Source organism: Triticum aestivum, chromosome 6B, assembly GCF_018294505.1.
Source record: "Triticum aestivum cultivar Chinese Spring chromosome 6B, IWGSC CS RefSeq v2.1, whole genome shotgun sequence".
In the NCBI taxonomy this organism is placed as follows: Eukaryota; Viridiplantae; Streptophyta; class Magnoliopsida; order Poales; family Poaceae; genus Triticum; species Triticum aestivum.
Genome location: NC_057810.1, coordinates 314,560,557 through 314,588,381, shown reverse-complemented (window position 1 = coordinate 314,588,381; position 27,825 = coordinate 314,560,557). Strand labels below are relative to the sequence as shown.

The window sequence follows — 27,825 nt, the reverse complement described above, 5'->3', positions numbered from 1 at the left end:
GGTCCGCACGCTTAACGTTACGATGACAGTTTTATTATGAGTTTATAAGTTTTGATGTACCGAAGTTTGTTCGGAGTCCCGGATGTGATCACGGACATGACGAGGAGTCTCGGAATGGTCAAGACATAAAGATTGATATATTGGACGGATATATTCGGACACCGGAAGTGTTCCGGCAGTTTTCGGAGAAAACCGGAGTGCCGGAGGGTTACCGGAACTCCCCCCCCCCCCGGAGAGTAATGGGCCTTATGGGCCTTAGTGGAGAAGAGAGAGGGGCGGCCAGCATGGGCCGCATGCCCCCTCCCCCTCTGGTCCGAATTGGACTAGGAAGGGGGGGCGGCGCCCCCCCTCTTTCCTTCTCCCTCTCCCCCTTCCTTTCCCCTCCTAGTAGGAGTAGGAAAGGGGGAGCCCTACTCCTACGAGGAGGAGGACTCCTCCTCCTGGCGCGCCCTCTAGGGCCGGCCGGCCTCCCCCCCTTGCTCCTTTATATACGGGGGCAGGGGGGCACCCTAGAACACAGAAGTTGATCTACGGATCGTTCCTTAGCCGTGTGCGGTGCCCCCCTTTCACCATATTCCACCTCGGTCATATCGTCGCGGAGTTTAGGTGAAGCCCTGCGTCGGTAGAACATCATCATCGTCACCACGCCGTCGTGCTGACGGAACTCATCCCCGAAGCTTTGCTGGATCGGAACCCGGGGATGTCATCGAGCTGAACATGTGCTGAACTCGGAGGTGCCGTACGTTCGGTGCTTGGATCGGTCGGATCGTGAAGACGTACGACTACATCAACCGCGTTGTCATAACGCTTCCGCTTACGGTCTACGAGGGTACGTGGACAACACTCTCCCCTCGTTGCTATGCCATCACCATGATCTTGCGTGTGCGTATGAAATTTTTTGAAATTACTACGTTCCCCAACAGTGGCATCAGAGCCTGGTTTATGCGTAGATGTCATATGCACGAGTAGAACACAAGTGAGTTGGGCGATACAAGTCATACTGCTTACCAGCATGTCATACTTTGGTTCGGCGGTATTGTGAGATGAAGCGGCCCGGACCGACATTACGCGTACGCTTACGCGAGACTGGTTTCACCGTTACGAGCACTCGTGCTTAAAGGTGGCTGGCGGGTGTCTGTCTCTCTCACTTTAGCTGAATCGAGTGTGGCTACGCCCGGTCCTTGCGAAGGTTAAAACAGCACTAACTTGACGAACTATCGTTGTGGTTTTGATGCGTAGGTAAGAACGGTTCTTGCTAAAAGCCCGTAGCAGCCACGTAAAACTTGCAACAACAAAGTAGAGGACGTCTAACTTATTTTTGCAGGGCATGTTGTGATGTGATATGGTCAAGACGTGATGCTATATTTTATTGTATGAGATGATCATGTTTGTAACCGAAGTTATCGGCAACTGGCAGGAGCCATATGGTTGTCGCTTTATTGTATGAAATGCAAACGCCCTGTAATTGCTTTACTTTATCACTAAGCGGTAGCGATAGTCGTAGAAGCAATAGATGGCGTAAACGACAACGATGCTACGATGGAGATCAAGGTATCGCGCCGGTGACGATGGTGATCACGACGGTGCTTCGGAGATGGAGATCACAAGCACAAGATGATGATGGCCATATCATATCACTTATATTGATTGCATGTGATGTTTATCCTTTATGCATCTTATCTTGCTTTGATTGACGGTAGCATTTTAAGATGATCTCTCACTAAAAATTATCAAGAAGTGTTCTCCCTGAGTATGCACCGTTGCCAAAGTTCGTTGTGCCCAGACACCATGTGATGATCGGGTGTGATAAGCTCTACGACCATCTACAACGGGTGCAAGCCAGTTTTGCACACGCAGAATACTCAGGTTAAACTTGACGAGCCTAGCATATGCAGATATGGCCTCGGAACATGGAGACCGAAAGATCGAGCGTGAATCATATAGTAGATATGATCAACATAGTGATGTTCACCATTGAAAACTACTCCATCTCACGTGATGATCGGTTATGGTTTAGTTGATTTGGATCACGTGGTCACTTAGATGACTAGAGAGATGACTATCTAAGTGGGAGTTCTTAAGTAATATGATTAATTGAACTTAAAAATGAACTTAGTACCTGATAGTATTTTGCTTGTCTATGTTTGTTGTAGATAGATGGCTCGTGCTGTTGTTCCGTTGAATTTTAATGTGTTCCTTGAGAAAGCAAAGTTGAAAGATGATGGTAGCAATTACACGGACTGGGTCCGTAATCTGAGGATTATCATCATTGCTGCACAGAAGAATTACGTCCTGGAAGCACCGCTGGGTGCCAGGCCTGCTGCTGATACAACTGACGACGTTAAGAACGTCTGGCAGAGCAAAACTGATGACTACTCGATAGTTCAGTGTGCCATGCTTTACGGCTTAGAACCGGGTCTTCAACGACGTTTTGAACGTCATGGAGCATATGAGATGTTCCAGGAGTTGAAGTTAATATTTCAAGCAAATGCCCGGATTGAGAGATATGAAGTCTCCAATAAGTTCTATAGCTGCAAGATGGAGGAGAATAGTTCTGTCAATGAACACATACTCAAAATGTCTGGGTATAATAATCACTTGATTCAACTGGGAATTAATCTTCCTGATGATAGTGTCATTGACAGAATTCTCCAATCACTGCCACCAAGCTACAAGAGCTTCGTGATGAACTATAATATGCAAGGGATGAACAAGACAATTCCCGAGCTCTGAGGAAACACATCCAGACATTATTGAAGTGAGTACAATTGAGAGGCGCTGGATGGCTCCGCTTCGCGCTCCGCTCTTCGCTCCCTAGCTCTCCCCTACCCAACTAGCCACCAACCCACCGCCGGTGACCCCTCGCCGGCTGCCCCCCCCCCACCTCCCCCTCTCCCCACCCTGCCCCCCCCCTCCCCCCTGCCATGGCGGACTCCGGTGCTGACCCTGTCGACCGCCGCGCGACCCTCTCCGGCGAGCGCGTGTCCTCTGGTGACCGCTGACTCAGCTCGGAGAGCGAGTCCCCGGCGCGCTCGTACAGCGACGTCGCCCGCACCCCGCCGCCTCCCCCGGCCCCGCAGAGGCAGGCTCCTCCGCCTGCCCACGGCTCCTCGGCGGCGCGCCCCAGGCTGCCGGCCAGACACCGCCTTGGCCCCCGCTCGGAGGTACACCGTGTTTCTGGCGGGAACGTGTTGGACGAGGATGGATACCAGCTCCCTCGGCGTCGCAACCGCCGCCGTCGCCCACGACAGGCGGCCACCCCCAGCCCGCCGGCGCACCGCCGCCGGAGCCCCTCGCCCGAGGAGGTAGCCGGGCTATGCTTCTGTTGCCTGGACCATCGCCACCGGGTGCGCGACTGCACTAACGACATCCGGTGCCGCACATGCCTGCAGTCTGGGCACGATTCCCACTCCTGCGACCCCAGTCGCCGGGATGTGGTGTCACCTCGGCCACCGCACAGCAACCCGGCCGCCCCGGCACGCGTGCAGCCGTCGTCCGCGCTCACCTCCCTGCCGCCCCTCACAACGCCTGCCACGGCGACTCCTACGGTCGGCGCGCGCACACCGGAGCCTGTGCGGATCATCATGGCACGCACCATCGAGATGGAGGACGCGGAGACGGTTCTGTCCCGCGCGATGGTCGCGTCCATCACCGGCAACCGCCCGTCCGTCTCCATCGACGAGGTTGTTGCGCTGCTCTGGGACTCATTCGACCTCGCCGACGGCGACTTCACCGTCCACCGCCACCACCCGGAAGACTTTCTGATCCTGTTCAGCTCACTGGCCATCAAGGAGCGGCTTGTTGGCGACCACTTCATCCGCTCGCCACGCTTCTCCCTTTCGATGCGGCCTTGGTGCAAGCTCGCGCACGCCGGTTGCAGCGAGTTCGAATTTCACGTTGAACTCGAGCTGCGCAGTGTCCCCGCACAAGCATGGCACCTCTCCACCGCCGAGCACATCCTCGGGCAAAGCTGCTGGATCGAACGCCTCCACCCCCACACCCGCTCCCGCGCCGACCTCGCCACCTTCCGGCTATCCGGGCGCACGCACGACCCCGACAAGATCCATCGCGCTGCCATTCTTGAGGTGGTCGAACAGGTGCCGGCGGCCCTGGACTCCGACGCGCCCACCATCAGGATCCTGACCTACCCCATCTCCATCGCGCTCGCCCGCTCCGTCATGATCAAACCGCCGGCGGCTACAAGGCCCTCGGGTGCAGGGCGAGACCACGAGCGCGGCGCCGGCGGGAACCGCGACCCCGCCCCCGACAGCGGACCAGGCCGCGCGCGCCGCCGCGGACGCAAGCGCAGGCGCACGGACGCGGCTGCCCCCGGCCGGGCCGACGGCATGGCCATGGACGACCTGGGCTGGCGCGTCGCTAGGCAGGGAAGGTCTGATGGCCTTTCCTCATCGCCGGCGTGGCCTACCGGCGTCGGCTTCGGCGCGACTCCGCCCGCGAACCCGCTGCGTTCGGGAACGATGCCCTGGCCTGGACAACGAGGGGGCCACCGCCCGCGTCACCATGCCAGAAGAGGAAAAAGCAAAGGAAAGCAAAAGGAGCGGACAACTGAGGGCCCGTCTGGCTGCACTGACGTGGTCGCCGCAGACGCCCACCTGTGCCCGGTCAGGCCGCGTGTCGATCCGCGACCGGCCGCGAGTTCAAATCTGGTGGCCGGCAACGATCCCAATGACGATTCTGTGGGGCAAAGCCCGCCCGCCCCTGACGCACCGGCTTGTCGGGATCTGGCCCCTGCCATGGGTGAGCCTGTCGCCTTACAAGAGGGACCTGCTGCACCAGTGACCCGGTCGGGACAAAGTGGAGATACCACCCCACCCGAGCCAGAGGTGGGGCTGGATTCCGCTGACCAGTCCGCCGCCACCAAACCCGCACGCGCTGCCTCGGGCGGGGAAACGCCCTCCCTCGGCGCCAATCCTCCCGCCCATGATGATGGGCCGCCCCCACCTGCTGCCGCGCAGCCGGCCCGCAGCCCAGCTGGCCAAATCGTGATTCTGCAGCGGCCCACACCCACACCTCCCCTGCTATCCCCAAACGCGGGGGCCGGGACAAACCAAAGCCCAAGTGGCCGCACGCCGAGCCGCTTCGCCTCGCCCCCAATTACGCTGCGGCGATCCCGAGGCCGCACCACGCCACAACCATGGACCCTTGGAGAGTTTCTGGCCTCCGCCACGAAACACCTCAACGCCGCCCTGCCGGTCCCGGGAAAGAAGCCACGCCGACCCCTCAACTTCGCCCCGCGCCGTGGACGATCTGCAGCCACGACCTGCCAACCGAGCGCCCCCCCCCCCCGGCAGAGCGGCGCGCCCACGTGCAAATCCTGCGCACTCTGGGGATCATCGGGATCGATCAGAAGATCACTGCCGCTGAGATGAAAGCCTACGACGACATGTTCGCGGCACCGCTACCCCTGACGGTCCTCAAGGCCATTGCCACACTGGTTGACCGCGAGATCCCAGTCTGCATGGCATCGGCTGCGACCGGCGGTGTCGACATTGCATGTGAAGGCTAGACCAGTCCACGCGCGTCTACCCGTCGATCCTGTTCTTATGGATCACGGCCTTAAGGTTGCTATCTGGAATGTACGCGGCATGAACGCGCGGGCTCGGCGATTTGCTATCCGGACGCTGCTGGACACCACCGGGGCCTCCATTGTATGCATCCAAGAAACAAAAATGGAGTTGATCTACTCGGCTATTGTCCTGGATGCGCTTGGTTCCGAGTTCGATGACTACACATACCTCCCGGCCGATGGCACGCGTGGCGGCATCTTGCTGGCGTGGAAGAGCAGGGCCGTGAGACCCAATGTTCACCACCAATGCGATCACCGCTAAGGTGACCACAGCCACAGGCACACCTTGGTGGCTAACGGTGGTATACGGACCCCAGGAAGATGCCGACAAGGTCGCCTTCCTGCAGGAGCTTCGCGAGATCCTGTTGGGTGCCCTGAACCATGGATGGTTTGCGGCGACTTCAATCTCATCCTCCGCGACGACGACAAAAACACGGGCAACATCAACCGGCGTATGATGGGCAAATTTCGCCGTCTCACCAACGACCTCGCGCTCAAAGAGATCTACCTCAACGGGCGGCGCTACACTTGGTCCAACGAGCAATCACCGCCGACTCTCGTGCAGCTCGACAGGGTGCTTTGCACTGCTGATTGGGAGGACGCGCACAGCGGATGCCACCTACGATGCCTCGCGGCTGTGGTGTCAGACCATGCACCGTTGCTGCTGGACTGCTCACCCACGCCTACCTCACACAGACGGTTCCACTTTGAAGAGTACTGGCTACGCCTGGACGGATTCCACGATGTGGTGACCGCGGCCTGGGGCTCTACATACCACGCCGATCCCTTCCACCGCCTCATGCTACGGCTTCAAGCGACGACGGCGCGCCTCACCAGCTGGAGCTCCAGGTCCACGGGCAATATCAAGGACAAACTCGCGATCTCACGGGAACTCATCTCGCGCTTCGACCACGCCCAGGAATCACGCAACCTCTCGCCACCAGAGGCTTGGCTCCGTAAGCAGCTCAAGATATCCTATCTTGGGCTCGCCTCCATGGAGCGCACGATCGCCCGGCAGCGTTCCCGAATTGCCAACCTCAAAGACGGCGACGCTAGCACCAGTTTCTTCCACCGGCAGTGCTCGTTCCGTCGGTAGAAGAATCACACCTATAGCCTGGCCGGGGACAGCAGGGTGCTCACGGACCACACCGACATGGCGGAGGCTGCCTTTGCCCACTTTGAGGCCTTGCTTGGCACGGCGACCAGCCGTGAGCACGCCCTGGACCTGTCTCAACTCATTGAGCCGACTGACCTTGCGGACCTCGACGCGCCATTCAGCGCGGAGGAGATCTGGGAGGCTGTCAAACGCCTCCCCGCTCGCAAGGCGCCGGGCCCCGACGGGTTCACAGCGGAGTTCCTCCGTGCATGCTGGACCATCCTCAGGCAGGACCTCCTCGACGTGTTCCAGCAACTTTATGACTTGCGAGGAAGGGGGTTCTACAAGCTCAACCAGGCATTGCTGACGCTGCTCCCCAAGAACGCCGACGCTCATGGGCTACGCGACTACCGACCGATCTGCCTGATACACCTCATGGCCAAAACTTTCGCCAAGGTGCTCTCATTACGACTTGGGGCCAAGCTGGACCACTTGGTTAGCCGCAACCAAAATGCATTCATCTCGAGAAGGAGCCTGCACGACAACTACGTCCTCTTCAAGCAATCACTCAAGCTGCTGCACCGGAGCTCCGAGAATTATGCTCAAGCTCAACCTCACGCGCGCCTTCGACTCCCTATCATGGCCTTTCCTCTTTGAGGTGCTGCGCCGGTACGGATTCGGGAACAGATTCTTGGAGTGGACGGCCATCCTCCTGTCCTCTGCCAGCACGCGCATCCTCCTGAACGGCGAGCCCGGCCCCCCCATATGGCACCGACAAGGGCTCCGGCAGGGCGACTCCATGTCCCCGCAGCTTTTCGTGCTCGCCGTCAACACTCTGGGACGGCTCCTACGACGCGCACACAGCCTGGGCATCCTGCAGCCTCTTCACCCACGACGTCACATCCCGGCGATCTCCCTCTATGCCGACGATGTCATGGTCTTCTGCCACGCCACGATGGAGGGCACCACTGCGATCAAGGAAATCCTCGCCTTGTTCGGCAAGGCCTCCGGCCTGACGGTGAACTTCACCAAAAGCTCCGCTACCATCCTGCACGGCGACCAAGCGGCCATGGAGATGATCGCACACCTAGGCTGCCCGGCGGCGAACCTTCCAATCACCTACCTAGGCATACCCATGTCCACACGCCGCCCATCTGCCGCCCAGCTGCAACCCATGGTGGACGCGGTCGGCGCGCGCCTGCCGACATGGAAGGCCTGGCTGATGACTAAAACCGGGCGCCTCGCGCTGCTCAAGTCAGTCTTGTGCGCCATCCCAGTGCACCAACTGCTTGCATTCGCGCCCCCAAAAAAGACCCTCAAGCAGATCGAGAAGATCCAGCGCGGTTTCCTCTGGGCTGGCCGTGCAGCTGCCAATGGTGGACACTGCCATGTGAACTGGAGCAGAGTGTGCCACCCCATCGAGCTCGGGGGCCTTGGCGTGCGAGACCTTGAGCGGGCTGGCCTCGCCCTGAGACTACGCTGGCTATGGTTTTCCAGAATAGACCCGGAGCGAGCTTGGCAAGGGCTCGACCTCCAATTTTCGCCCACGGAACGTGCCCTGTTCTGGGCATCCACGTTCACGATCCTTGGGAATGGGCTGTCCGCCCTGCTCTGGGAGGACCGATGGATTGGCGGCCGATACGTGCGCGAGCTCATGCCCAACTTATACGGCTGCATACCCAAGCGACGACGAACGACGAGAACTGTGGCGGATGGGCTCAATGGCAACTCCTGGGCACGCGACATCCAAGGAAACCTAGGTCTCCACGAGATTGGTCAGTATCTGCAACTCTGGCAGATCATGCAGCGCACCGAGCTTTCCACCACACCGGACAAGTTGATTTGGCGCTGGACAGCGAGCGGCAACTACTCTGCGAAGTCCTGCTACACGGCGACCTTCCATGGAGCAACGGCCTGCCACTCATGGAAGCTGATTTGGAAATGCTGGGCGCCACCGCGAGTCAAGTTCTTCCACTGGTTGGCCAACCAGGACCGATGCTGGACGGCTGAGAGGCTGGCTCGCCATGGCCTCCAGCATCACCCCCGCTGCCTCCTATGTGACCAGCAACAGGAAACGATGCGACACCTCATGCTGGAATGCCCTCTCGCCCGTCAGGCATGGCACGAGACCTGGCCTGGCTTCGCATCCCGGCCCCGATCCCCTCGCAGGAACCATCGCTTACGGACTGGTGGAGACAGGCCAACGAAGACACGCCGCCGACCCTGCGCAAGGCCCTGAAATCTGTTGCGTTGCTCGTGCCTTGGATGGTCTGGAAGCACCGAAACAGCTGCGTCTTTGATAATGCGACGCCTTCCCTCAACACACTACTAGATAGCATTAGGGACGAGGCCCGCTCATGGGCGGCAGCAGGGGCACCTGGTCTCCGACTTGTGCTGCCCCAAACCTGGGATGTGCACTAATTAACCGGCTGTAACCTGCACATCCTCGGATGATTGTAACTGAACCCCTCCTTGTCAATGCAAAGAAACGCAAAGCTTTTGCGTTTTCTCGAAAAAAAATCCCGAGCTCTTCGCAATGCTAAAAGCTGCGGAGGTAGAAATCAAGAAGGAGCATCAAGTGTTGATGGTCAAAAAGACCACTAGTTTCAAGAAAAAGGGCAAAGGGAAAAAGAAAGGGAACTTCAAGAAGAACAGCAAGCAAGTTGCTGCTCAAGAGAAGAAACCCAAATCTGGACCTAAGCCTGAAACTGAGTGCTTCTACTGCAAGCAGACTGGACACTGGAAGCGGAACTGCCCCAAGTATTTGGCGGATAAGAAGGATGGCAAGGTGAACAAAGGTATATGTGATATACATGTTATTGATGTGTACCTTACTAGAGCTCGCAGTAGCACCTGGGTATTTGATACTGGTTCTGTTGCTAACATTTGCAACTCGAAATAGGGACTACGAAATAAGCGAGCACTGGCCAAGGACGAGGTGACGATGCGCGTGGGTAAAGGTTCCAAAGTCGATGTGATCGCAGTCGGCACGCTACCTCTACATCTACCTTCGGGATTAGTTTTAGACCTGAATAATTGTTATTTGGTGCCAGCGTTGAGCATGAACATTATATCTGGATCTTGTTTGATGCGAGACGGTTATTCATTTAAATCAGAGAATAATGGTTGTTCTATTTATATGAGTAATATCTTTTATGGTCATGCACCCTTGAAGAGTGGTCTATTTTTATTGAATCTCGATAGTAGTAATACACATATTCATAATGTCGAAGCCAAAAGATGCAGAGTTGATAATGATAGTGCAACTTATTTGTGGCACTGCCGTTTAGGTCATATCGGTGTAAAGCACATGAAGAAACTCCATACTGATGGACTTTTGGAATCACTTGATTATGAATCACTTGGTACTTGCGAACCGTGCCTCATGGGCAAGATGACTAAAACACCGTTCTCCGGTACTATGGAGAGAGCAACAGATTTGTTGGAAATCATACATACAGATGTATGTGGTCCAATGAATGTTGAAGCTCGTGGCGGATATCGTTATTTTCTCACCTTCACAGATGATTTGAGCGGATATGGGTATATCTACTTAATGAAACACAAGTCTGAAACATTTGAAAAGTTCAAAGAATTTCAGAGTGAAGTGGAAAATCATCGTAACAAGAAAATAAAATTTCTACGATCTGATCGTGGAGGAGAATATTTGAGTTACGAGTTCAGTTTACATTTGAAACGATGCGGAATAGTTTCGCAACTCACGCCACCCGGAACACCACAACGAAATGGTGTGTCCGGACGTCGTAATCATACTTTACTAGATATGGTGCAATCTATGATGTCTCTTACTGATTTACCGCTATCGTTCTGGGGTTATGCTTTAGAGACGGCCGCATTCACGTTAAATAGGGCACCATCAAAATCCGTTGAGACGACGCCTTATGAACTATGGTTTGGCAAGAAACCAAAGTTGTCGTTTCTTAAAGTTTGGGGCTGCGATGCTTATGTCGAGAAACTTCAACCAAATAAGCTCGAACCTAAATCGGAGAAATGTGTCTTCATAGGATACCCAAAGGAGACAGTTGGGTACACCTTCTATCACAGATCCGAAGGCAAGACATTCGTTGCTAAGAATGGATCCTTTCTAGAGAAGGAGTTTCTCTCGAAAAAAGTGAGTGGGAGGAAAGTAGAACTTGATGAGGTAACTGTACCTGCTCCCTTATTGGAAAGTAGTTCATCACAGAAATCGGTTCCTGTGACACCTACACCAATTAGTGAGGAAGCTAATGATATTGATCATGAAACTTCAGATCAATTTCCTACTGAACCTCGTAGGTCTACCAGAGTAAGATCCACACCAGAATGGTACGGTAATCCTATTCTGGAAGTCATGTTACTTGACCATGACGAACCTACGAACTATGAGGAAGCGATGATGAGCCCAGATTTCGCAAAATGGCTAGAGGCCATGAAATCTGAGATGGGGTCCATGTATGAAAACAAAGTATGGACTTTGGTTGACTTGCTCGATGATCGGCAAGCCATTGAGAATAAATGGATCTTTAAGAAGAAGACTGACGCTGATGGTAATGTAACTGTCTATAAAGCTCGACTTGTTGCGAAAGGTTTTCGACAAGTTCAAGGGGTTGACTACGATGAGACTTTCTCACCTGTAGCGATGCTTAAGTCTGTCCGAATCATGTTAGCTATTGCTGCATTTCATGATTATGAAATCTGGCAAATGGATGTCAAAACTGCGTTCTTGAATGGATTTCTAGAAGAAGAGTTGTATATGATGCAGCCAGAAGGTTTTGTTGATCCAAAGGGTGCTAACAAAGTGTGCAAGCTCCAGCGATCCATTTATGGACTGGTGCAAGCATCTCGGAGTTGGAATAAACGCTTTGATAGTGTGATCAAAGCATATGGTTTTATACAGACTTTTAGAGAAGCCTGTATTTACAAGAAAGTGAGTGGGAGCTCTGTAGCATTTCTGATATTATATGTAGATGACATATTATTAATTGGAAATGATATAGAATTTCTGGATAGCATAAAGGGATACTTGAATAAAAGTTTTTCAATGAAAGACCTCGGTGAAGCTGCTTACATATTGGGCATCAAGATTTATAGAGATAGATCAAGACGCTTAATAGGACTTTCACAAAGCACATACCTTGATAAAATTTTGAAAAGGTTCAAAATGGATCAGGTAAAGAAAGGGTTCTTGCCCGTGTTACAAGGTGTGAAGTTGAGTCAGACTCAATGCCCGACCACTGCAGAAGATAAAGAGAAAATGAAAGATGTTCCCTATGCTTCAGCCATAGGCTCTATCATGTATGCAATGCTGTGTACCAGACCTGATGTATGCTTAGCAATAAGCTTGGCAGGAAGGTACCAAAGTAATCCAGAAGTGGATCACTGGACAGCGGTCAAGAACATCCTGAAATACCTGAAAAGGACTAAGGATATGTTTCTCGTATATGGAGGTGACAAAGAGCTAGTCGTAAATGGTTACGTCGATGCAAGCTTTGACACTGACCTGAACGATTCTAAATCGCAAACTGGATACATATTTTTATTAAACGGTGGAGCTGTAAGTTGGTGCAGTTCTAAACAAAGCGTCGTGGTGAGATCTACATGTGAAGCGGAGTATATAGCTGCTTTAGAAGCAGCAAATGAAGGAGTCTGGATGAAGGAGTTCATTACCGATCTAGGTGTTATACCTAGTGCATCGGGACCAATGAAGATCTTCTGTGACAATACTGGTGCAATTGCCTTGGCAAAGTAATCCAGATTTCACAAGAGGACCAAGCACATTAAGAGACGCTTCAATTCCATCCAGGACCAAGTCCAAGTGGGAGACATAGAGATTTGCAAGATACATACGGATCTGAATGTTGCAGACTCATTGACTAAGCCTCTCTCACGAGCAAAACATGATCAGCACCAAGACTCCATGGGTGTTAGAATCATTACTATGTAATCTAGATTATTGACTCTAGTGCAAGTGGGAGACTGAAGGAAATATGCCCTAGAGGCAATAATAAAGTTATTATTTATTTCCATAGAAGTCATAACAGTGCGGTCATCACCGAGAGCGGCTCGAGCAAGAAGATCCTGAATATATTTTTCCTGGGAGATGAAGAAGCCATCAGAGGTCGAAGAAACATCAATCCCAAGAAAATAGTGAAGTGGACCAAGTTCAGACATGAGAAACGGGTCGCGAAGGCGAGCCTTAACAAAGGCAATGTAGTCAGAGTCGTCACTAGTGATGATCATGTCATCTACATATAGAAGGAGAAGATGAAGGAAATATGCCCTAGAGGCAATAATAAAGTTATTATTTATTTCCTCATATCATGATAAATGTTTATTATTCATGCTAGAATTGTATTAACCGGAAACATAATACATGTGTGAATAAATAGACAAACAATAAGTGTCGCTAGTATGCCTCTACTTAACTAGCTCGTTTATCAAAAATGGTTATGTTTCCTAGCCATGGACAAAAGAGTTGTCATTTGATTAACGGGATCACATCATTAGGAGAATGATGTGATTGACTTGACCCATTCCGTTAGCCTAGCACTTGATCGTTTAGTATGTTGCTATTGCTTTCTTCATGACTTATACATGTTCCTGAAACTATGAGATTATGCAACCCCCGTTTACCGGAGGAACACTTTGGGTGTTACCAAACGTCACAACGTAACTAGGTGATTATAAAGGAGTACTACAGGTGCCTCCGAAGGTACATGTTGGGTTGGCGTATTTCGAGATTAGGTTTTGTCACTCCGATTGTCGGAGAGGTATCTCTGGGCCCTCTCGGTAATGCACATCACTATAAGCCTTGCAAGCAATGTAGCTAATGAGTTAGTTACGGAATGATGCATTACGTAACGAGTAAAGAGACTTGCCGGTAACGAGATTGAACTAGGTATTGGATACCGACGATCGAATCTCGGGCAAGTAACATACCGATGACAAAGGGAACAACGTATGTTGTTATGCGGTTTGACAGATAAAGATCTTCGTAGAATATGTAGGAACCAATATGGGCATCCAGGTTCCGCTATTGGTTATTGACCGAGAATGGTTCTAGGTCATGTCTACATAGTTCTCGAACCCGTAGGGTCCGCACGCTTAACGTTACGATGACAGTTTTATTATGAGTTTATAAGTTTTGATGTACCGAAGTTTGTTCGGAGTCCCGGATGTGATCACGGACATGACGAGGAGTCTCGGAATGGTCGAGACATAAAGATTGATATATTGGACGGATATATTCGGACACCGGAAGTGTTCCGGGAGTTTTCGGAGAAAACCGGAGTGCCGGAGGGTTACCGAAACCCCCCCCCCCTCGGGAGAGTAATGGGCCTTATGGGCCTTAGTGGAGAAGAGAGAGGGGCGGCCAGCATGGGCCGCGCGCCCCCTCCCCCTCTGGTCCGAATTGGACTAGGAAGGGGGGCGGCGCCCCCCCTCTTTCCTTCTCCCTCTCCCCCTTCCTTTCCCCTCCTAGTAGGAGTAGGAAAGGGGGAGTCCTACTCCTACTAGGAAGAGGACTCCGAGGACTCCTCCTCCTGGCGCGCCCTCTAGGGCCGGCCGGCCTCCCCCCTTGCTTCTTTATATACGGGGGCAGGGGGGCACCCTAGAACACAGAAGTTGATCTACGGATCGTTCCTTAGCCGTGTGCGGTGCCCCCCTTCCACCATATTCCACCTCGGTCATATCGTCGCGGAGTTTAGGCGAAGCCCTGCGCCGGTAAAACATCATCATCGTCACCACGCCATCGTGCTGACGGAACTCATCCCCGAAGCTTTGCTGGATCGGAGCTCAGGGATCGTCATCGAGCTGAACGTGTGCTGAACTCGAAGGTGCCGTACGTTCGGTGCTTGGATCGGTCGGATCGTGAAGACGTACGACTACATCAACCGCGTTGTCATAACGCTTCCGCTTACGGTCTACGAGGGTACGTGGACAACACTCTCCCCTCTCGTTGCTATGCCATCACCATGATCTTGCGTGTGCGTAAGAAATTTTTTGAAATTACTACGTTCCCCAACAGAAGAGTCCGACCACGAGGAGACGTGTGAATAAACAACGCGGGATCAATGATCGCTGGGCGAGAAGCCAGCAGCAGTCACCACAGAGGTGAACCGCTCAAACCAGGGGCGAGGGGCCTGTTTAAGACCATAGAGGGAGCGGCGAAATCGACAGACCATACCATCAGGAGCATAGTACCCCGGTGGTGGCTGCATATAGACCTCCTCACGCAACTCACCATTGAGAAAAACGTTCTGGACATCAAGTTGAGATACAAACCAATGACGAACAAAAGCCACATCAAGGAGAGTGCGGACAGTGGTCATATGGCCACAGGAGCGAATGTCTCATCATAATCGCGCCCCTGCTCTTGTTGAAAGCCACGAGCCACAAGACGAGCTTTGTAGCACTCAAGAGAACCATCGGAGCGAGTCTTAATCTTATAGACCCACTTGCAGGTGATGGGACGAACACCGGAAGGAAGGGAAACCAGATCCCATGTGCCCGAGCGCTCAAGGGTAGCAAGCTCCTCGGCCATCGCAAGCTGCCATTCAGGCTGGGTCATGGTAGTCCGATAGGAAGTAGGCTCAGCAACAACAAAGAGTCCGATAGGAAGTGGTCAGGTGAATAACAATCAGGTGGGGGCGAGGCCGAGCACGGAGGTTATGAACCAAGGGAGGCATGAAGGAAGGCGCTCCGGAAGTGGAAGGCGCGCTAGTAGAATCATCCTCAAAACGAGGACGTTGAGTGTAGTGGAGAGGAAATGGAGAGAGGGCGACAGACGAGAGAGGATGGTGGAGAGATGGATGGAGGGGAAGGTGGTGCCGATGGTGGATGAGGAAGAGTGAGATGTGTCGGAGAAAGGGGGGAGACATGAGGCACATAAGAGGGTGTGTCGGAAAGGAGAAGAAAAGAAATATCATCCACAGAGAAGCTCGAGGAAGGACACGGGTAGTAAGAACGAGACTCATCAAAAGTCACATCACGCGAAATGCGCAGCCAACGACCAACAGGATCCGAACATCGATAACCCTTATGCTCATCACTGTAGCCAAAAAAACACACTCAACCGACTGAGCGATCGATTTGGTGCGTTCTCGGTTCTCGCGGGGCAAGAACATAGCGCACACATCCAAACATCCGAAGAGCGGAGTAGTCAGGAGAATGACCAGTGAGACACTCAATAGGAATACCACCCTGCAAGGCAATCGATGGCTGAATGTTGATGAGATAGGTGGATGCAGAAACGGCCTCAGCCCAAAAGTGGGGTGGAAGGGAAGCGGCGATCATCATCGCACGAGTCGTCTCAAGCAGATGACGATGCTTACGTTCGCAACGCCATTCTAAGCATGGGCACCAAGACATGACAACTGGGCAAGAGTACCTTGTTCCGCAAGAAAACCACACAACATCTGGGAGATATATTCTCCAGCGGAGTCGGCACGAAAAGTACGAATAGGCGTGGAAAACTGGGTGTGAACCATGGCAGCAAATCGTCCGTATATAGAGAGAACCTCACTACAAGATTTCATAAAGTAGAGCCAAGTGTAGCGAGAGAAATCATTAATAAACAAAACATAGTAGCGATGACCACCTTTCGAATCAAAGGGAGCACGACCCCATACATCAGAATAAACTAAGTCAAAAGGACGCTGAGACATCGACTCACTATTAGGATAAGGTAACTGGGTCTGTTTTCCAAGTCTACAATCATCACAATGTAGAGAAACATCTCCAGAGAAAAACCCTAAGAGATGGGCACGCGGCGGCGGCTGCGGGACGAGGATGAGATGGCTAGGTAGGACCGGACAAATCCAGATAGAGGAAGCAGCAGATCTGGGTGGGGACTGCCAGCGCGGGCGGATCTGGTTACGGGCGAAGTAGGCACGGAGTTGCATCGTGCGAGGGAGAGGCTAACCTAGTATCTGATACCATGTTGGATAATGAGCAACTAACTTTCACAGGGGGCCAAAGGCCAATACATGTACATGTGAGGTAAACTGCAGGAAGCCCTTATACAATGGGGATATACAGAAAAGAGGACTATACACATCTAACAATCAGATCGTTGATGTTTCAAATGAATGTACAGAAGAATTTATGGAGTGAAGCTGTGATGACAACGGCCTATCTGATAAACCGTATACCATCTAGAGTTTTGGGTATGAAGTCTCCATGTGAGATTCTATTGGGTGAAAGAGAATTTAAATTGCCTCCAAAGGTGTTTGGATGTGTGTGCTTTGTCCATGATCACCGTCCAGGTATAGGCAAGCTGGATCCCAGGGCGACAAAGTGTATTTTGTTGGCTATGCGCCAAAAAAGAAGGGATATATGTGCTGTAATCCAGTTGAGAAGAAGTTGTTGTGAGTATGGATGTGACTTTTCGGGAGTCTGAGCCATACTACAAGAATGCAGGGGACCTGGAGCAGTTTTTGGGTGAATTCTCCCCAGTCATTGAGGGTGATGACATTAAGAGTGGTGACAGGAGAGAGGGGGGTAGTGGAGGCACTATGGGAGAATAAGCAATTGTTAGAGGCACTATGGGAGAGGAAGGAGTTGTGGGAACCATTCCCTGCCCTACGGTGATTTCTTCTCCTGAGAGACCGGTTGCAACCAAGGAGTTGCAGGTGTATGAGAGAAGGCATTTTCACAATAAGGGGAAGCAAACAGTATGTGCAACCAAGGAGTTGCAGGTGTACCAGAGAAGGCATCTTCGCAATCAGGGGGAGCGAACAGTAGATGAAAATGAACAAGTTGCACGAGCTGAGGAGGAACTACAATAGTCTGAACCCCTAGAGCAGCCACAGAGCCAGGATGATATTCATGTTCCAGGCCTCTCACCATCAAGATCCTCATCATCATCAGAGATAGGTGATGATGCTTCTCCGTCTTCATTGCATTTGGAATTGCCTATTGACCAACACAGAGCAATTAGAAGTAATGCTGGAAAGCCCCCAGATTGGTATGGTTTTAAACATGACATTGCCAATTTTGTGTCACACTCAAGCATTTCACCTGCATACAAAGCATTCATTTCATCTCTTCAATCTGTATCCATTCCAAATGATTGGAGAACAGCAAAGCAGGATCCCAGGTGGATGGAGGAGCTTAGTGCACTCCAAAAGAACAAGACATGGGATCTTGTGCTACTCCCACCCGGAAAAAGGGTAGTGGGCTGCAAGTGGGTGTTCACAGTGAAGCAAACCCCCGAGGGGAAGGTGGACAGGTACAAGGCAAGATTGTTCGCTAAAGGTCATAGTCAAACTTATGGAATAGACTATGATGAGACCTTTGCACCTGTAGCAAAGATGAGCACTGTGAGGACACTAGTTTCTTGTGCTGTGAATTTTGGATGGGCACTTCATCAATTGGATGTGAAAAATGCATTCCTCCATGGGGACCTACATGAGGAGGTCTATATGGAGATACCACCTGGATTCGGAAATAGTCAAACAGATGGAAAGGCATGTAAGCTTAAGAAATCTTTATATGGTCTCAAGCAATCTTCCCGGGCATGGTTTCATAGATTCAAGCGCGTGGTTGTTGGGATGGGATACTCCCAGTGCAATGGAGACCATACAGTCTTCTACATGCATAGGGAGAAACACATCACTATTCTAGCAGTGTATATTGATGATATAGTGATAACTGGTGATGACGCAGCAGAAATCAAGTATCTAAAGGAGAGACTGGGGAAGGCATTTGAGGTCAAAGATCTAGGACCACTTCGGTATTTTCTTGGGATTGAGATTGCTCGCTCATCCAAGGGAGCAATTCTGACCCAAAGGAAATATGTTCTTGATCTGCTGAATGAGACAGGGATGTTGGGATGTCGTCCTATTGCCTCACCTATGGATAGGAACCACAAAAATAAGTGCTCTATCAGGTGATCCTGTCAACAAGGAGAGTTATCAGAGGCTAGTGGGGCGTCTAATCTACCTCTGTCACACAAGACCTGATATATCATATGCAGTGAGTGGTGAGCCGGTATATGCATGACCCAAGGGTTGGGCACATGGAAGCCGTTTATCGTATCCTAAGGCACTTGAAAGGAAGTCCAGGAAAGGGACTATGGTTCAAACTAAACCAACACCTTGATGTGGAAGGGTACTGTGATGCTGATTGGGCAAGCAACATAGATGACAGAAGATCCACATCAGGCTATTGCATATTTGTGGGAGGTAATCTTGTGTCATGGAGGAGCAAGAAGCAAGATGTTGTAGCAAGGTCTACTGCAGAGGCTGAATATAGAGCTATGGCTGTAAGCGTGAGTGAGATGATTTGGATGCGGAGCCTGCTGTCAGAGCTTCGAGTATTAAGAAACAACACAATGGTGCTGCATTGTGATAACAAGTCTGTAATAAACATTGCTAATAACCCTGTTCAGTATGACCGCACCAAACACATCGAGATTGATAGATTCTTCATAAAGGAGAAGATAGATGGTGGAATGTTAAAGCTAGGTTATGTAAAATCTGGTGAGCAATTAGCAGATTGTCTAACTAAAGGGTTAGGACCTAGTAATGGTGCTGTAATCTGTAGCAAGATGGGCATGGTTGACATCTTTAACCCATCTTGAGGGGGAGTGTTGGTGTGTGTGTGTAATACTCTGGTTGTACAGGGTCTAAACTGAAAGAGTTAATAGAAGGGAGAGGGTGTCCAGGGGGAGACACGACAGATATTTTCCCCCCAAATTCAATAATCAACTTCCAAAATCAACTATAGTATATCCTATGTAGCTTCAGGACCAACTATTGTTACAGTGTAGTTCTAATAGCAAAATCTAGTTATAAATAAGAAAAGCGCTTGAAAATTTCACATCCATGATGCAAGTAAGCAACTAAGCTGCAAGTAAATCACTTGTTTTTACCTGTGTGCATCACAGAGTTTAGAAATCGATATGTCATGTGAGGTGTAGAAGTATTTCTGCAAAATTTGGGGCGAAGCTGTTTTTGCAACTGGTAGAAGGCTGAAGATTGCACCACCATGGTTGTTGATTACAATCACTGTCATGGGTTTCCTCTGGGCCCTTCAATAATGTCAAAGAATTATAAAAAATAAATATATCTTTCACTATCCTGAAAGAATATAATTTAAGCACATGATGATAAAAATTAGCTTTGGCTAAAATACCAATAGGGAAAATACCCCTTTGGTTCTCGGGTGCCAGTGCACCTGATATGGAAAGTGCGAAAGAAGTCAAAATTCTGACACTTTTTGGAAACAAACTTGATCTCCTGTTGTACTCATATAAAAAGTTCCGCGGAGGAAAAACTCCTGTCGACTTCAGGGAAAAAAACACAAATTTTCGAGGACAAAAAGTGTGAATAGAAAGTTGTATATAGTGTTGATTTTTTTTCCACCCAGAATACATGAAAACCATTCCTTGGCGAAACTTTTTACAGGATAATAACACTTGATCATGTTTGTTTACAAAATGTTTCAGAAATTTTTAACCTTTTTTGCAATTTGGGTGCACTGGCACCCAAACGTCTGCCTCTGTACCAATAGTCAATACTAATCTATGATTTTATGTAAATGATAAAGTGAATATGAATGCCAGCGTGAAACATAAATTGTGGAAAGGACATTGGCTGCGATAGTGGATAGAAAGGTTCAAACTTTGCAGGGTGGAAAGGGACTGGTGCAGAGAAGGGTTCAAACTGCAAACCTTTGGTTGAGAAGTGACAATCCGTTCGTATCATGAAGAAAAGATACATCACCAACCACACAGCATACCTGACAATAATGCAGCTATAGTCAATTTCTTGCCGAAAGCCTACAATGGCATTTGGTATTCTCCAGTAAAGGTTCAGCATAAATGTATTAGAAACTTTGTTTGAATGAATGTGATGCTACAGTTCACTCAAATTTAGTACTATGAGAAGTACCCTTATGTTAAGGTTATGTCAAAGTTGACTAGAAAATGCACGAGAAAAGATTATCAGCTATTCAGAATAGTTTGAGAACTACTGCTGACTATGATAGGTTATTTGTCTCTTTCTCTCTAGGACATAACTAGGAATATCATCTCTGGGGAGTTACATTTTCTTTCACTCTTCATCCCTAGTTTAGTACAGAAAACTCCACATTTCATATTTAATATAACCAATTCAATCACACATGATATCTGTGGAGTTTTCATGCTGCTTCATGAGCTGGACAAATGACTTACATGCTTGTTTGACCCAACAGCAAATCCGATCGCTGTGCTAAGCAAACCATCAATACCACTTGCTCCTCGGTTCCCAGACACTGTTGCACCAATGAAATCTGGAATATTATGCATCATCATGTTACCTCCGTTGGTGGTATGGTCAAGCCAGCCCTTCCCAAACATGTTCAAGTCTCGAATGACCATGCTATTCCCAACAAACATGGCAGCATTACCATAAAGTGCCTCTCCAATTACATGTGCAACATATGGTTCTGTAAGCGAGAATTCCGCATGTACATGAAACATTATTTCCTGTGAAACCTGGAATAAGAAGCAGTTATCAAAACGAAAGGCAGTTGAAACCAATCAGAAGTTTATTAGTCATTTCCAGGGAGATGGAGCTCCGGTAAAAGCTCTGTTCAATATGGGCAGAACTAAATTAACTACAGCCTGCTGTTTACTTCATTTTCATCTCTTGAGTGATAATATTAAATTATTCATGTTAGCTACAAAGTTTATATAGAAAACATATGAAGTGTCGATACTATTTTCAAGCTTCAATGAGTGGCAAACTCTTGTACTCATTGTTATAGCCTAGATGTAACATATAAAAGCGTGCTGGAGTGAAGGATTGCAAGAAACGACGAAGTCCATAGAGGACTGATTGTACATATGGAGAAGCTATGCTTATCTATCCATTACTGAGAAAGGCTTCCGCCCCGCTTTATATATAAAGCAAAGATCAACATCACCCGGTACAAATGCACACCACCACCCCACACACCTAAGGCAAGATACATCGGCGCTGAGCGCAGCAACACCCCCTAGCACTACCACGAAGAGATGAAGCCGCATACGATGAACCGTGGACTCCAAGATGGCGCCTTCAGGAAGGATACGACACCGGAGCGCCGCCACCTCCCGATCCGAGGATCAGAGTTTCCCCTGGAGCCGCACGACGGGCAATGAGAGCCGCGACGATGCCTTCAAGAAGGGAACGAGCTTCGCCGCCACCGGTCCGTCCAAAGATAGAACAGGTTTTCACCCTGGCCAACACTCACCGCCACCGAACACCACAACCCGGCTACCACGCCGCCCACACGGCCATGGCCACCGGGCAGCACCAAGCCACGGTCTCTGCCCAAGAGCACTGCGCTATCACCACCAGGGCCGCCGCCCCGGCATCCAAGACCTTGACACCACCTCACCCGAGACCCGCCGCAACCCCAACCAAAGAGACGAGCGGAAAGGTCCCACCTTTCGTACCCATGGGCGACCCCCAGCATCGAGACCCAATAGGCCGGCCAGCACTGGCATCCATCGCCGGTCCTGCATCCCCGAGCGCGAGACGAGCTCGGTCCGACAGCACCGTGAGGGGGACGAGATCAGTCCTGCTGCACCGTGCACGAGACGAGCTCGGCCCTGTTGCACCGGGCGCGAGACGAGCGATGGACCGCAGCTGGGAGAGGGTCATCCCTTCGATGGAAGTGGCACCCGGGCAACAAGGAGATGGGGCGAAGGTCGAACGGTCCAAACGCAGACGAGCGGACGCCGGAGAAGCCAGCCGCCGTCGCAAGCAGATCCGCCGAGCCACCGTGTAGCCGCCACGACACCGGGAGGCCATCACCCCGAACCTCCCCACGGCCGGAGCAACGGCCACACCCGGCCGCTGCCCAACCCGCGCCGCCCGGCGCGCTTCAAGCGTCGGAGCCACCGGACAGGCACCACCAGATCGGCCCCGCGCCATCACCGGGCTGGGCAGATCGGAGCCAGCCCCTGCAGCAGCCAGCCACACCACCCAGGCCCGCGCGCACCACCACTACCATCCGGGAGGACGGATCCATGCCGTCCTCGGCCCGCGCCTCGACGGAAGAGGCCCGACGGATCTGGCCGAAGCCCAGCCGCCACCACCGCCACCGCCATGCGCACCGCCAGCCACCGCGCCGCTAGATGCCCAGCAACGCCCGCCGCCGCAGCAGCGCGCCGCCACGCCGCGTCGCCCGTCGCCAGCCACGCGTCCAAGCCGGAAGTGCAGCCCCGCGCGGGCCCCTGCCAGCGAGGAATCCAAGTTGCGCCGCTGCCACCGGCGCCGGGCGGGCTTTGCCCGTCCGAGCCCTATGGCGGCGGTGGGGGAAGAGGGGAGGAGAGCGGGGGGACCCTGGCGGCGGCGGGCTAGGGTTTCCTCCCGGCCGCCGCGAGGGGGCAACACGAGAGGGGAGGGGGGAGGTGGGGTTGGGGTGGGGGGGGGGGGGGGGCGCCAGTATCTATCCATTATATGACCATAATTATTTCATTGCAACGTTTCAAGGTAGTTAGCATGTTCTGGTTCATACCGCTGAATTTAGAACCATCAAAATATCCTTCCATCTGCTTGTCTTCCTTTCTAAATTACATTGGCACAAACTAGCAGCAAAGTCAGCTACACTAGTCTGGATTCTGTGAGTGACAACATGTGAAGGATCATGGCGGCACGGATGTGTATCAATCAAGATGTATGAAGATGGGAAGCAGGACTCGAGAAACATTTCCATGCGTTTGCTAGTAATCCGGCTTCCAATCTGCCAGTTGAACAAAGCCAAGCTTCAGAAAGTTAGAACAAAATATATATATCACATAATATCTAGAAATGTAAAGATAATGTAAGTGGTGCAGAGGAATAGAATCAAATGAGGAGATAAACCTGCACAATAACATCTGGATTTATCCAGCTTTTGACAGAGTCCGACAGTAGAATTTGATCTATTTGGTCTATAAACAAAATACTCTTATCAAATCCTGGAAATGAATTTAGAACTTTCCTCATTCGCAGCCCAGACAGAATGTCAGCGGCAACTGGCCAGGAAAGTTGTCTAGCTAGTAAAGCCACAGCCCACATGTCATCTTCTTTATGAATAGCTCCAACTAATAGAAGCCCTTGCTTTGCCTTCTTTATGATATCTTGAACCTCTATTACTGAACAAGAATAATTACCAAATGCAGAGACCATTTTCATTTCTAGGTATCTAGTATATGGTTCATCATTTCTAAACCACCTGTCCAATCCTCTCAAACAATCAAAACTCCAATTTTGATTACTGTGATCTAGTGGTTCCCTAAAAGCACAGTTTATATGCACCGGACCTTGTGGTGCTTGCATTGCATTGTAGGCTGCTGAATCAATTGTTGTAAGAACCATTCTTGCATAAATCTGATCACCAGGTGGAGGGAGATTAAAAAAATATCTTACAAAGTTACTGAAATGATTGACCTGCAAAATGGATGGGGGGGGGGGGGGGGTTGAGATGTGTTGTCCACAATTATAACTGAAAAATACAACCATAACATGAATTTGTGTACAAACAGGATGCGAAGAAAGCAAGTAAATAAAGTAAAATAATTGAAATGCGTAAACTCCAATAGCAGTCCTGATAACTCAGAGTCCAAGTTCACACTGTGTGCAATAATATATAGGGTTTCACTTCGATGTCATAAAACAGACACTATGGTCTTGATACCTCTGAGTAAAATGCATTTAATTATAATATTGTGAATGAAACAGCATCACATGTCTTTCTGTGCTTGGAAAATCTTAAGTAATTTAAGGCTATCAAAAGGTAGCCAAAATACCGAAGTAATCATGCAGTTTTAGAAAAGGAACAGCTGGCATCAAGAAAATTGTATTTAAACATTGATTGATCATAAGCACCTGATCAATCGCTTGGTTGGCTCCAGCATCATGCAGCTCAGGAGGACGATCAGCTGTGAGCAAGATTACTGGTACGAAATTTTGACTTGCCTCCACCACCTAGATGGGAAACTTGACTGAATATTAGTAATATTATAGACTTTTTTTTCTTTTTGAAAAATGCAGCATACAATACATGTATTAGCACAAAGGGATCATATGTATGCCTTCATAAGCCATACATTCTAGCCAGAGGGCTTCTGAAAGTTGGCAGTAGCGCATTGTTCGATAAAAAAGATATGATACAGCAGTTCCTGATGATGTAGAAAGCTGGCAGCAGTAAGAAAAGAAAAGAAATTAAGAAAGTGAAATATGCCACTCACCGAAGGGAGAAGATTTGAAACAGCAGTTCCTGATGATGTAATTACTATTGCAGGCTTTCTAGAACCTCTCCCATAGCCAAGAGCATGAAATCCAAGTGAACGTTCATCATAACATGATATGCAAGTTGTCAAAGGGTGGCCTGTGGCAGAAAGTGCAAGTGGGGATGACCTTGACCCTGGAGCTATACAAAAGTACTAAGGCAAAGCACATCAGAGGCATGGTAGACATGGCAAAACTATTTAGTGCGTTAAGATTACCGTAAAACCAAGCCTGACACACTCTTCAACTATAAGGGATGCCCATGCCGAATTTATGTTAGAGCAGCTCTTAATAGAAGATTCGGTTTTGTTGCTTTCTGAGCGTAGGTCCTACAGGATACGAGAGAACAGTTTTAGCATTTGTTAACGACAGCTTAAAACATCAGAAATTTCTCCTATACAAAGAATAAATGGCAGTTCTCATATCTAATTAGTCTATGTCATTGTATAGTTGTATGATTATGTTTGGTATTCTTTCTCAGAGCTGAAAATTGCTACAAAAAATGTTAGTGCGCCAAGGCTATGTTTCCAAATGATAATTCATTGGCGGTTTGGTTGCAAAGGAGACTCAGGTAGAAATTTACCATGTTTGCAAAAAATAAGAAGTGTGGTGAAAAGCGAATAAATGACTGCTCGGACATCAGAAATTTCTCCTGCAAAGAACAAATGGCAGTTCTGGTCAGGACAATAATTCAAAGGCACTCTTACCAAAGAGTATAAACTACAGAAAAAATCAAAAGGAAGAAAAATTGATATAGAAATTCTGTTTGCCCAACTTTGGTGTTCATTTTTAGGTGTAAACTTAACTTTACCTTTTTGTCTGCCAATTTCAGGAACAAGTCTATTTACAGATACCGACACTGGGGCACCTACTAATTCGTTCTGCTCCCACCTCAATGACTCATAAAATCTATAAATTTGACGGGTCTTTAAACTGAAGAAATACTTTGGAGCCATATCAATGGTCTAAGGACCAAAACCTAATCCCGAAATAATATTGCAAAATCGTGATATGTACTTTCCAGCAAGATAAGGACAACATCCAGAAGCCACAAAGAAAGAAGCACAATAATCTTTTACACAGGAAAAGGTTATTTTAAAACCAAAGCAAGAAATAGTTAATTTCAAGTAACTTACCAAGGTTAAGAGGATACCTTTTGCATGCTGATTTCAGCATCTACTTTGACAAGAACTTCGCCATCCAAGTATACCTGGAAAGGCGGGTCCAGTAAATTCAAACTTAAAACTAAGGTGTTAGATTATTATTTTTTTGAAAGATCCAGCAAAGCTGGCTTTTCATATTAATCATAGCAGGAAGCAATGGATAACAAAATACATGGAGATGATCCTAGGATCAAGAGAAAAAACAGATAAAAACAGGACAGCGACAGAACGTTCAGAGGCGAGATCATCAGCCGATCCCCTCTGGTGGCAGAGTGAACGGGTGCAGCAAACATGTTGCTCCGGCCTGCCTCCATAGGTCGATGCCCCGTCTGATGGCCTGCAGAACATCTCGCCTAGATGCCTCTCTGTTTCTGAACGTGCAGTCATTCCGGTGCCTCCATATTTCCCACACGGCTAGCATCGTCAGAGATCTTATGCCCTTTCTGAACTCAGGTTTTGTGCCCTCCACAATGCTCATGATCCGATCGGCACTGCTGTGGAAACCGCAACCAGACTGCAAACTCAGGGCTTCACAACCTGTCCAAGATGACAGGCTGCTCCAGATCGTCGCGGTGAAAGGGCACGACCAGAAGATGTGGTCGGCTGTCTCTAGGTTTCTGAAGCAGAATTGACAGAAATAGGAGTTCGGCCACCCTCGTTGCTGGAGCCGGTCATTGCACCAGAGCCTGTTTAGCAGCATTAGCCAATAGAAGACCTTCAGTTTCCCTGGCGCCCAAGTCCTCCAGATGATCTGAGGGAATACGGAGGTGTGGTTCGCCTGAAATTGCGCCCGATAAGCCGATGAAGCGGTGTAGCAGCCGCTGCCCTCCAGATTCCACCTTATCTCATCGCATGCATCTGCATTGAGGTTGATTGGCGCCGAGCGCAGGAGCCTCGCCAGGGCCACGCAGTCGCAAACGATCTGGTTTGTCTGTCCGTGTGCCAAGTCAAGGATCCAGCGATCATCTCGCAGAGCATCGGCGATCGTCCTGTTCTTCCTCCTTGAGTGCTTATATAGCACCGGAAAAAGCAATTGGAGCATGCCTGCCGGGAGCCAGAATTAAGTCCAGAACCTGGCCGTCTGGCCGTTACCAACCGTGACCGAGGTGGCCGCGCTGAAGAACAGTCGATCAGAGTCAGAGCAGGGAACCTCCATACCCGCCCATGGCCTGTCCGGTTGTTTCCAGCTCATCCATAACCATCTTTGCCGCAATGCCTGGCCAAATCACTCAAGATTAAGGACGCCGAGTCCCTCTCTGTCCAGCGGGAAGCACACCTTGGTCCAATTCACCTTGCATTTGCCCCCAGACAGCTCTTCCTCTTGTGCCCACAGAAAACGACGCCTCACTTTGTCGATTTCCTTGAAAAATTTCTTTGGCATACGGAGTACGGTCATGGCAAACGCTGGGATGGCAGTTAGCACGGCTTTGACTAACACTCGCCGTCCAGCGATGGTCATGAGTCTGCCCTTCCAGCCTGCCAGCCTTGCTCTGCTCTGGGTTGATCAGGCGCTGCAGCGGATCGATAGCCAGAATGAACAACAGTGGGGACAGTGGGTCTCCCTGACGAAGGCCCTTGCGGTGCTGAATTTTGCTCCCTGGCACTCCATTGAGAAGGAATTCAGAGCATGAGATTGACAGCAGCCAAGCGATCCAGTCTCTCCATCTTGCACTGAACCCAAGTTCCTGCAGCAGCTCCAATAGGTAGTCCCACGACACGCTATCAAAAGCT

The 27,825-nt window shown here is 50.2% G+C and overlaps 1 protein-coding gene across 5 annotated transcripts in view; it reads right to left on the bottom strand.

Moving 5' to 3' along the window:
• The window catches only part of LOC123137052 (protein PHYLLO, chloroplastic), a 50,895-nt gene that overhangs the window by 14,804 nt on the left and 8,266 nt on the right, over positions 1-27,825 (bottom strand). For 4 of the 5 annotated variants that reach the window (XM_044556601.1, XM_044556603.1, XM_044556604.1 and 1 more), the window contains 10 exons: positions 26,085-26,141; positions 25,515-25,583; positions 25,150-25,260; positions 24,892-25,086; positions 24,530-24,628; positions 23,525-24,091; positions 23,178-23,402; positions 20,863-21,165; positions 20,359-20,426; positions 19,558-19,716 (listed from right to left, as the gene is read on the bottom strand). In XM_044556601.1, the coding sequence (XP_044412536.1) occupies positions 19,558-19,716; positions 20,359-20,426; positions 20,863-21,165; positions 23,178-23,402; positions 23,525-24,091; positions 24,530-24,628; positions 24,892-25,086; positions 25,150-25,260; positions 25,515-25,583; positions 26,085-26,141 (1,853 nt within the window). Of the gene's footprint in view, positions 1-19,557; positions 19,717-20,358; positions 20,427-20,862; positions 21,166-23,177; positions 23,403-23,524; positions 24,092-24,529; positions 24,629-24,891; positions 25,087-25,149; positions 25,261-25,514; positions 25,584-26,067; positions 26,142-27,825 lie in introns of all 5 variants that reach the window. The other variant, XM_044556605.1, reaches the window with a different exon arrangement.